At 38.7% G+C, this 12,500-nt stretch overlaps 1 protein-coding gene across 5 annotated transcripts in view; it reads left to right on the forward strand.

Annotated features, from left to right (window-relative positions):
- pde4d (phosphodiesterase 4D, cAMP-specific) overlaps window positions 1–12,500 on the forward strand; it is a 475,712-nt gene that overhangs the window by 404,765 nt on the left and 58,447 nt on the right. For all 5 annotated transcript variants that reach the window (XM_061928988.2, XM_061928989.1, XM_061928991.1 and 2 more), the window contains exon 2: window positions 287–478. In XM_061928988.2, the coding sequence (XP_061784972.1) occupies window positions 287–478 (192 nt within the window). The remainder of the gene's footprint in view (window positions 1–286; window positions 479–12,500) is intronic.

Below are 12,500 nucleotides of genomic sequence, written 5' to 3' on the forward strand. Positions count from 1 at the left end.
TGGCCCGCCGGCCACGCCTCCTCGCCGCCATCTTGGAGTCGGCCACGCCTCCCCACAGTCATATATTACGTTCACATTGTAAATCTAATTGCTGGAATAAACAAACCTTTGCACAATTTTTTTTTAGAGTTTCACCTGTATATGCAGGAAGTGGAGGTATGTACAGTGTGAAGGTGCACGGGTTAGTGTTCTTCCAAATTAGAATTAGGACTGCCTGCGCCCTACTTAATGTTATGCTAGCTCCATCTTTGCTTCGCTAACAGTTTTTCTCCTTCTTCCTTCACAGTTTCGACGTAGACAATGGAACCTCATCAGGTCGCAGCCCACTGGACCCGATGGCCAGCCCAGGATCTGGCCTCATCCTGCAGGCCAATTTCGTCCACAGCCAGCGGAGAGAGTCGTTCCTGTATCGCTCCGACAGCGACTACGACCTCTCGCCCAAATCCATGTCCCGAAACTCCTCCATCGCCAGCGACATGTAAGTCCCTAAAATCTATACTGTGAGATATATATCTGCGATAACGATATATGTATACCACGATATATCATTGTGCATGTTAATGATAATAGACACACCGGATTACAGAAGCTCCTAATTTAGCTGCTGATTTACGCAGTATCATATTGTGTAATTTCCATTCAAATGTACCAACAACTTAGTCTTCTGCTGTTTCAATACTTGGGCGATACTACAAATTTGTGTATCGACCCAATACCAAGTATTTACAGGGGCAGATAATACTGATACTTCACATTTTTAAGATCATTAAAGGATTACATTTTTAAACACAGGGCAGCATGGTGGCAGAGGGGTTAGTGCAGCGTTTCTCAAAGTGTGGGGCGCGCCCCACTGGTGGGGAATAGAGACATGAGGAACGGGAGGAAATTTCACTTTCAATTTTTTTTTTATTATTATATTCTTAGATTATTATTTTTTACTATGCTTTCATTTTCTATACACACTGTAAATCACTTTGTGATTCTGTCTGTGAAATCCGCTATATAAATAAACGGAAATGACCGGTCCCTATTTTTACTGTAGGCTTTATATTTTTCGGTAGGAGCGAAAGTTTGACAGACATAGCAACAGTAACTAATGGGGGCGGGGCTAAGCGGAACAAACTTTCGCGCAGATGGGTAGCAGGCTAATGTGTGGACCACAATTACACAAATATATACATTTGTGACTCGCACCTCAAAGGTCGTCGAGCCAGAGCCAGCGCCTGCAGAGAAACAAAAATCTGACGGGCACACACTGTCATTCACCGGGAAGCACTCGCGTCAAGGCAGCTCAACCCCGAACTCAATGAGGTTTTAACAGATGTTGTGAGCGCGGTCATTTTGATCAAAACACGACCACTGAAAGTGCGACTGTTCTCTGCACTGTGCTGTTTCACAGTGAAGCAAGGTCGCTCTCCTGGGGCAAAGTGCTGTCACTTGCCCTGTCTTGCCAAATGCATAGCTCCTCCTTTTTTTTTTGCAGAGATTGCAAAGTGGCACTTTTATTTTATTTATTATTGAACTTGATGCAAGTTATTTGATTTATTATTGAACTTGATGCAAGTTATAACACTTTTATTTGATTTATTATTGAACTTGATGCAAGTTATAACACATTTTTGATGTATTATTGAACTTGATGCAAGTTATAACACTTTTGTTTTATTTATTATTGAACTTGATGCAAGTTATAACACTTTTTTGATTTATTATTGAACTTGATGCAAGTTATAACACTTTTTTTTATGTATTATTAAACTTGATGCAAGTTATTTGATTTATTATTGAACTTGATGCAAGTTATAACACTTTTATTTGATTTATTATTGAACTTGATGCAAGTTATAACACTTTTGTTTTATTTATTATTGAACTTGATGCAAGTTATAACACTTTTTTGATTTATTATTGAACTTGATGCAAGTTATTTGATTTATTATTGAACTTGATGCAAGTTATAACACTTATTTGATTTATTATTGAACTTGATGCAAGTTATAACACTTTTTTTGATTTATTATTGAACGTGATGCAAGTTATAACACTTTTTTTGATTTATTATTGAACTTGATGCAAGTTATAACACTTTTGTTTTATTTATTGAACTTGATGGAAGTTATTTTATTTATTATTGAACTTGATGCAAGTTATACCACTGCTGCACAGTTATTTTATTTATTATTGAACTTGATGTTATTTTATGTTATTGAGTTTGAATGTATACAACTTGATGTTCAATAAATTTGAAAATGTTAAAGCTTGGCATTAGCGCTCTGTTGGGGCGATGTGGGCAGGTGGGGCTTGAAAACTCCCCCTTGTCCAAAGTGGGGGATGACAAAAAAAGTTTGAGAACCACTGGGTTAGTGCATCTGCCTCACAATACGAAGGTCCTGAGTAGTCTTGGGTTCAATCCCGGGCTCGGGATCTTTCTGTGTGGAGTTTGCATGTTCTCCCCGTCACTGCGTGGGTTCCCTCCGGGTACTCCGGCTTCCTCCCACTTCCAAAGACATGCACCTGGGGATAAGTTGATTGGCAACACTAAAATTGGCCCTAGTGTGTGGATGTGAGTGTGAATGTTGTCTGTCTATCTGTGTTGGCCCTGCGATGAGGTGGCGACTTGTCCAGGGTGTACCCCGCCTTCCGCCCGATTGTAGCTGAGATAGGCTCCAGCGCCCCCGCGACCCCAAAGGGAATAAGCGGTAGAAAATGGATGGATGGATGGATTTTTAAACACGATTAGAATCAGACAAAAGCACAGCATGGTAATTAGATATTAACATTATTACCTTATTATTACCTACCTATTATTACCATACATTATTTTGAGCAAAATAGAGTTTAAAAAAAAACAACTGAACATAAGCAAAAATTACTATTGGCTCTGATTTGAATTGAATCCTTTGTTTTTTGCCCCTAAAGCCCACCTCTGTCTAGGGACTTATTTTCAGAATTTGTAAACAACAACAAAAATGACTAAGTAACTGTGAGAATAAAAAATAAATCCATCCACTCACTGTAGTATCGATGTTGATACCATACTTGGTATCTTAAAGCCTCATTTGGCCAGTGGACCAAAGCGGTAGTGTTTTGCCAGAAGAAGACCACATTTCCCATGATGACTAGCACATATAGCGTCATACTGACACGATGTACGCTGTAATATTGGCACAAATATTACGTCTCTAATGGCTATGTTGATGTTGACAAGCAGACATTATCAAGAAATTATCTTGGAATGCGCTACAAACATGACGCTACTACTAACAATGTATCAGGGCGGATGTGAACCGGAGCAAAGAAAGACTGGCGGGAGTTTTTTTTAAAAGGAAGTAGTGTGAAACTGCGAACTGTCACGCTGGTGGCTATTTATTGACACCACTTAAATTTACGATATAATTTTGATCTGAGCATCGAATAGTCCAGCAGGAACAGAGCCAAGGGTCAGCGGGTGAAAGCCGGGGCAATGTTGAGCCTGACTGTCCTTTTATCTGGACAGGCTGTATTTTTCTTTTATTGTCTCCTCAGGCAAAAACTTTTTGTTTCTTTGGTTGTTTTGTTGATAGCAGTAATTGCACAAAGATTCTTCTTCTTCTGTTTTCCGGCAGCACGTAGGCGTTTGCATCGACTTCCATCTTATTAACGAATGGTGATAGGGGTAGTGACGTATGCCGTAAAGGAAGTCAGCACATTTGTAGTTTTTTTTATGGCAGGGTTCCTGCCACCCTCCTCAAAGTAGCTAAGTGCCAGTGAAATCAATACAGACCCCTCAGGCCAAGACACATTCAAATAGTTGTAAGTTGGTTTATCATCCCAAAAAGTTGTGAAAATATTTTATGAAGGTTGAAAAGTTACTTAGTACAAACCCCGTTTCCATATGAGTTGGGAAATTGTGTTAGATGTAAATATAAACGGAATACAATGATTTGCAAATCATTTTCAACCCATATTCAGTTGACTATGCTACAAAAACAACATATTTGATGTTCAAACTGATCAACTTTTTTTTTGTTGCAAATAATCATTGACTTTAGAATTTGATGCCAGCAACACGTGACAAAGAAGTTGGGAAAGGTGGCAATAAATACTGATAAAGTTGAGGAATGCTCATCAAACACTTATTTGGAACATCCCACAGGTGTGCAGGCTAATTGGGAACAGGTGGGTGCCATGATTTGGTATAAAAGTAGATTCCATGAAATGCTCAGTCATTCACAAACAAGGATGAGAAAAAGGTCACCACTTTGTCAACAAATGCGTGAGCAAATTGTTGAACAGTTTAAGAAAAACCTTTCTCAACCAGCTATTGCAAAGAATTTAGGGATTTCACCATCTACGGTCCGGAATATCATCAAAGGGTTCAGAGAATCTGGAAAAATCACTGCATGTAAGCAGCTAAGCCCGTGACCTTCGATCCCTCAGGCTGTACTGCATCAACAAGCGACATCAGTGTGTAAAGGATGTCACCACATGGGCTCAGGAACACTTCAGAAACCCACTGTCAGTAACTACAGTTGGTCGCTACATCTGTAAGTGCAAGTTAAAACTCTCCTATGCAAGGCGAAAACCGTTTATCAACAACACCCAGAAATGCTGTCGGCTTCGCTGGGCCTGAGCTCATCTAAGATGGACTGATACAAAGTGGAAAAGTGTTCTGTGGTCTGACAAGTCCACATTTCAAATTGTTTTTGGAAACTGTCGACGTCGTGTCCTCCGGACCGAAGACGAAAAGAACCATCCGGATTGTTATAGGGGCAAAGTTGAAAAGCCAGTATCTGTGATGGTATGGGGGTGTATTAGTGCCCAAGACATGGTTAACTTACACATCTGTGAAGGCGCCATTAATGCTGAAAGGTACATACAGCTTTTGGAGCAACATATGTTGCCATCCAAGCAACGTTACCATGGACGCCCCTGCTTATTTCAGCAAGACAATGCCAAGCCACATGTTACATCAACGTGGCTTCATAGTAAAAGAGTGCGGGTACTAGACTGGCCTGCCTGTAGTCCAGACCTGTCTCCCATTGAAAATGTGTGACGCATTATGAAGCTTAAAATAGCACAACGCAGACCCCCGGACTGTTGAACAACTTAAGCTGTACATCAAGCAAGAATTCCACCTGAGAAGCTTAAAAAATGTGTCTCCTCAGTTCCCAAACGTTTACTGAGTGTTTTTAAAAGGAAAGGCCATGTAACACAGTGGTGAACATTCCCTTTCCCAACTACTTTGGCACGTGTTGCAGCCATGAAATTCTAAGTTAATTATTATTTGCAAAAAAAAATAAAGTTTGAGTTTGAACATCAAATATCTTGTCTTTGTAGTGCATTCAATTGAATATGGGTTGAAAAGGATTTGCAAATCATTGTATTCCGTTTATATCTACATCAAACACAATTTCCCAACTCATATGGAAACAGGGTTTGTACTACTTTAACTGTCCATATTTGTATCGATCCGTTCAAGAGCTCGAGCTTAGCGGTCAGCTTGACTTCTTGTGTCCTCCTACAGTGTCTAATGTATGTACTTATATGTACTTAGATGCATACTTTATTTTCTGACATGAAGGCGATGATTGCTGACTTAGAAGTGGCTTTACACTGTCAAGGGACATTAGCCGCATGCTGCCTTGCAAGGAAGCTGTTGTGTTGTCAAATTTGCGGGACACAGCTAGAATGTGTCATCAACATGCGTTATACCGATATAAAGATAGTATTAAAAGCTGTTACATCCACCAAATTTATATCATTTAAATATCTAGCCTCTATATAATTTTTTTTTCTTTAAATCTAACCTCCCTGTTGAGCTGGAAGCTTTTTATTCTATTTATAGACTCCTTTTTTTGCCTGTGCCACAGCTGGATGTTTATCGGAGCAGGTTTTTAAAGCTGCATGGACCACTTTTGGCTGTGGAGGGAAGTGTGCATGATCTCCAGCTCGCCACGTAGCCTGGTCTTTATTCTTATCACACGTCATGAACAAGCTGCATGACATGGACTTAACTCGTTGCTTTAATGACAAAAGTCTGTCCCTTACAAAAATAATAGTGCTCAGTTTTGTTCATTTAACAATTTTCTGTAGTTAGCTCCCCAAAGCCTCCTTCCAGGTTGTGCATATGGTGATAGCGTGCACTCTCATGATTGGTGCTATCAAGTTACATGAAGCAGGCGTACAGGAAATGGAAAAATTGATAAAATGAAAAAAATATGACTGAATACGAATCATCCTTACTGTTTATTTTTACTAGCTAGTCAAACATTTTACAATGATAATGAACTGTTACAAGTAGAGATGTCCGATAATCCGATATTGTCCAACTCTTAATTACCGATTCCGATATCAACCGATACCGATATATACAGTCGTGGAATTAACACATTATTATGCCTAATTTTGTTGTGATGCCCCGCTGGATGCATTAAACAATGTAACAAGGTTTTCCAAAATAAATCAACTCAAGTTATGGAAAAAAAATGCCAACATGGCACTGCCATATTTATTATTGAAGTCACAAAGTGCTTTTTTTTTTTAACATTCCTCAAAACAGCAGCTTGGAATTTGGGACATGCTCTCCCTGAGAGAGCATGAGGAGGTTGAGGTGGGCGGGGTTGAGTTGGGGGTAGGGGGTAGCAGGGGGTGTATATTGTAGCGTCCTGGAAGAGTCAGTGCTGCAAGGGGTTCTGGGTATTTGTTCAGTTGTGTTTATGTTGTGTTACGGTGCGGATGTTCTCCCGAAATGTGTTTGTCATTCTTGTTTGGTGTGGGTTCACAGTGTGGCGCATATTTGTAACAGTGATAAAGTTGTCTATACGGCCACCCTCAGTGTGACCTGTATGGCTGTTGACCAAGTATGACTTGCATTCACCTGTGTGTGTGAAAAGCCGTAGGTATTATGTGATTGGGCCGGCACGCAAAGGCAGTGCCTTTAAGGTTTATTGGCACTCTGTACTTCACCCTACGTCCGTGTACACAGCGGCGTTTTAAAAAGTCATACATTTTACTTTTTGAAACCGATACCGATAATTTCCAATATTACATTTTAAAGCATTTATCGGCCGATAATATCGGCAGTCCGATATTATCGGACATCTCTAGTTACAAGCTTACTTGTACCCTTTTTACACAGAGAAACTTTTAACACAGAGGTGTCAAACGTACGGCCCGAACAAGTTTTATCCGGCCCGCGGGATGAGTTTGCTAAGTATAAAAATTCACCTGAAATGTTTGAATGAGAGAAACAGCTGTTCTAAATGTGTCCACTAGATGTCGCAATAGCAATTATTTGTATCTTTATAGATGATGCTGTATATGTAGAAAATAAACCACATGATGTTAGTACATCAGTCGAGGAAAATTGTCAAACTACATAAATAACACCCTGTAATTTGATTTTGATACAATTTTTTTATCTTGATAAATTTAAAATTAACACCAATGAGTTCACTGATGAACATTATCACATGATTTATTCAGAAAATATAAATAATGAGAAATAAAGTATATATACTATTAACGGCAACAGCTAATTGTAAAAAAAAAACAACAACATAATGATTTGTACAATTTCAGAATGTGCTTGTTCTATTTTTAAACAAAGAAAACAATCTGAAGTTGTCTTTATTTTTAAGTTATCGTGCCTTGATTTTACCAGTCCGGCCCTCTTGGGAGTAGATTTTCCATGTGGCCCCCGATCTAAAATGAGTTTGACACCCCTGCTTTAACACATTGTATATTGCCCAAAACAATAAATTAACAAATGTAACTTTTACATTAGATAATTAGCAAAAGCCTTAATGATTGTCCAGGGAAGAGGATCAATCTCCAAAATGTGGAGTTTTTTTACCGAAATAAAAAATACAAAAATGTCATCAGTTACCCTATAAAAAAGGGTGTTAGGGCAGTATTAGGGAAAAAAATCATTTAAATTTGTGATGAAGATAAAGTTATTCTCTAACATTATGTCAGAATATTATGATTTTAAAGTAATTATGTTATTTAGGGGTGCTCGAATACAACTTGTTCACTTGATATTTTGTAGTGTGAATACTTTGAAAAGGCTCGATCAAGTAAAATTACTGAAACAGAGACCAACTATTTCCTATTAACGGTCTGGGATGGAGTTACGCTGTCTTTAAGTTGGAGTGGTAATGGAGTTTTTTGGCGACACCTAGTGGCCATAATAATTTCATTCAATTAAGCTCATCATGACACCGTAAATTCAATGATGCGGATACGTTTGTCACTGGATACTTTTTAATACGCCTTTGCCTTGGAGACTTTATAAATAAGTAAGTAGTATGCCACTAAAATTATTTGATAATTGTTTTTATTGACACATTTGGTGTTTTAGACTGCAATAGTATTTAATTAAAGACACTTAAAGGCCTACTGAAATGCGATTTTCTTATTTAAACGGGGATAGCAGGTCCATTCTATGTGTCATACTTGATCATTTCGCGATATTGCCATATTTTTGCTGAAAGGATTTAGTAGAGAACATCGACGATAAAGTTCGCAACTTTTGGTCGCTGATATAAAAGCCTTGCCTGTACCGGAAGTAGCAGACGATATGCGCGTGATGTCACAGGTTGTGGAGCTCCTCACATCTGCACATTGTTTACAATCATGGCCACCAGCAGCGAGAGCGATTCGGACCGAGAAAGCGACCATTTCCCCATTAATTTGAGCGAGGATGAAAGATTCGTGGATGAGGAAAGTGAGAGTGAAGGACTAGAGGGCAGTGGGAGCGATTCAAATAGGGAAGATGCTGTGAGAGGCGGGTGGGACCTGATATTCAGCTGGGAATGACTAAAACAGTAAATAAACACAAGACATATTAGCCACAACACAACCAGGCTTATAATTAATATGCCACAAATTAATCCCGCATAACAAACACCACCCCCCTCCCGTCCATATAACCCGCCAATACAACTCAAAACACCTGCACAACACACTCAATCCCACAGCCAAAAGTACCGTTCACCTCCCCAAAGTTCATACAGCACATATATTTCCCCAAAGTCCCCAAAGTTACGTACGTGACATGCACATAGCGGCACGCACGTACGGGCAAGTGATCAAATGTTTGGAAGCCACAGCTGCATGCGTACTCACGGCACCGCGTCTGCGCATCCAACTCAAAGTCCTCCTGGTAAGAGTCTCTGTTGTCCCAGTTCTCAACAGGCCAATGGTAAAGCTTTACTGTCATCTTTCGGGAATGTAAACAATGAAACACCGGCTGTGTTATCCGGCACACCAGTCAGGGGGTGCATTCTACGGCGGGGGTGCGTTATCCAGCACAACACCTGCCGCAATACACCGCTTCCCACCTACAGCTTTCTTCTTTGCTGTCTCCATTGTTCATTGAACAAATTGCAAAAGATTCACCAACACAGATGTCCAGAATACTGTGGAATTTTGCGATGAAAACAGACGACTTAATAGCTGGCCACCATGCTGTCCCAAAATGTCCTCTACAATCCGTGACGTCACGCGCAGACGTCATCATACCGAGACGTTTTCAGCAGGATATTTCGCGCGAAATTTAAAATTGTACTTTAGTAAGCTAACCCGGCCGTATTGGCATGTGTTGCAATGTTAAGATTTCATCATTGATATATAAACTAACAGACTGCATGGTTGGTAGTAGTGGGTTTCAGTAGGCCTTTAAAGACGTCTAGCTTCTGGGTTTTTGTGTGCTTAGCTGTTGTGTAGCTGCTATGTCCTAGTTGCCATGTTTACCTTTTGTAAATGATTTCACTAAAATACAAGAAAAGGCCAAACTTGTGTGATCATTGGAAGACATTTAGATGTTAACTGAGTTGCACAATAAACACGCTGCATGACTGCTTGTATTACAGTTTATAACAGAGATTTTAAATGCAAGTCAATATAATCAAATACTTTCTTTTTTGCTGATATCAGACCGATAGCAACACCCTTATTATTATTATTAGAATAATTTTATATTATTTAAATTTTTTACAAGAACAAAGTCCCATTTAAAAAAAAAATTTTACAATTAATTAATTAATTACTCAAATTAAAATGCATGTTTAAAAAAGTTCACGTTGTAATCAAAAAGTAAATGTATTTTATGATTAAATTATTTAAATATTACTATATACATACATACATACATATAGATGTAGATATAATTTTTCTATTTATTTATATATTTTTTTCATGACCAAATATCTTTGGTGTGGTGTATTGTTACTGGCTTTTGCTTTTCATGGCATAAGGCAGTGATTCTTAAACTGCGGTACATGGGCTTCCTCTAGTGGTACGCCAAAGAAGTGTATATGTATGTACTGTTTGTGGAGTATCATTATTGATGATGTTTGTGCGTTGTGTGTAATGTTACCGTGGCCAAAACTTGTATAAAACTGCTGCCTTGTTTTTAATGAATACTTAGTAGAGATGCGCGGTTTGTGGACACAACCGCGGAGTCCGCAGATAAACCGCGGGTCGGGCGGGTAAAAATAGATTTTAAATAGATGCGGGCGGGCGGCGGTTGAACCAATTCGGAAATATATATACATAGTTAAATGTTGTTACCCACATACGAAAAACGAGCAGCACTCTTTGAAACAGTCAATTATTCATCAGGCACTGCAGCATACCACAACACAACAGAAGAAGAAGAAAAAAAGAAAAAGATGGCACCGCGTCCCAGCAACAAGTGGCGCAAGTGAGCGCTCCTTCAGCGCAGCAGGGCGCATTTTAGAGGCCAGGCGCTCTCGCATGAATCCTGGCACTGTAAATGCCATTTTATTCCTGCATAGTGCTAACAAAAAAAAAAGTAAGTAGACATATGGTTGGATATGTTAAACGAATTAGTCTACGTTACCTAGGCTATACCAAATAAGCCCATGTCTAACCTATATTGAGTTCGGTCAGCTAAATAATTTTGATGGTTACGTGTTGTTTGGGCGCACTACAATGCAAAGGAATTAAGGCAATTGCGTTGTTTATTGTGGGTTTTTTCTATTCGAGATATACTATGTGTGAATAATTATTTGGCCTCGCTTTCAAGTGAAGCGCATCTCCGATTGGCGACAATGTAAGGCTATTTATCCTGCTTTGTTTGTCGCGACCGTCTATTTTCATTATAATTCAAGTTTGATGATAAAGTGCAGTCTGATGGGTTTGATTTTCCCCCTTCAGCTATTTGCCTTGGCCAATAAGTTGCAGGTAATTTATTATTATTATTTATTTTATTTATTTTTGTTTAAATAGAGATGACATATATATGTTATTGTATAATTTAAGTTTGTGCGCGTGATTGACAGCCTAAGGCTTATGAGGCACATTTTTTATTTTTATTTTTTATTTCAACTTAAAAACGTATGTGCCTATGCCTACAACATAGGCTGTGTGTTTATCTTTATTTTCCTGCCTGTCGTTGACAATGGAGATTGTCTGATATTTTGTCATGGCTGCAGATCAATCAATAAAGGTTCATCTTTGTCGCGAAATTGTTCACTGTTTCACTGTGCACCCCGCCCTCGTCACTATTTGAGCATTATAACGTTAACAAGTTAATATTCATTGAAATAAATTCAGAACATTTTTTTTACCTAACGAAAATATAGGCCTAGTCTTTCTAAAACATTTTTTTAACTTCTTAAAAGCATCGTGCTGCTTGCTGTAACTGCACACACAAAGTGTGAGGAACGCACTCCTGATCTGAGGGCATTGGCAACAATAGTCAACACTTTCTTAATGGAAATGACAATAATATTATAATAATGATAAATAATATCATCACGCATTAATATCTCTTAGCCACTAATGCGTGGCCAAGAGATATTAATGCGTGGCACGCATTGAATGTTTCTGCTACATTGGATCAGTCTCCTTTCTTTAACAGGCAAAAGCTTTCTAACCTCACTAATGCCTTGCATCTTCTATATTAGATATATAACAACGGGCGGGTGTCGGGCGGGTGTGGTTTTGATAAAATGTTGGTTCGGGTGGATGGCGGATGGATGACGACTTTTGTGATGCGGTTGCGGATGAAATAATTGCCTATCCGCGCATCTCTAATACTTAGACCTACTACGCTACTGTGTTGTAATGTTGTTTTCTGTGGTGGTACTTGGTAAAGAAAGTTTAAGAGCCACTGGCATAAGAAATGGGTTTGATTCCTGGACAGCGAAAGTGAAAGAGAGATCAAATATTTTCAATATTGAATTATTATAATAATTACATAGGCTGGCATAACACAAACATATTATTTATAAAATATCTAATAATGTTTTCTCTATTGGAGTATTACCAAAGTTGTAATAAAACCTACATAAACTTCAGAAGATGTTCCATATTAGTTTAACAAGCTTCTAATTATGCTGAAAAAGGTTGTAATATTATGAGATTACTGGGAATCCTACAGCAACTCACGGTTCAATTTGCTTCCAATTCTTGGGTTAAGGATTCGATTCAGATTCGATTATCGATTCAACGCGATTTTCGAAATACATTATTTGGTATAAAATAAT

This window comes from Nerophis lumbriciformis, linkage group LG33, assembly GCF_033978685.3.
Source record: "Nerophis lumbriciformis linkage group LG33, RoL_Nlum_v2.1, whole genome shotgun sequence".
NCBI classification, from domain to species: Eukaryota; Metazoa; Chordata; class Actinopteri; order Syngnathiformes; family Syngnathidae; genus Nerophis; species Nerophis lumbriciformis.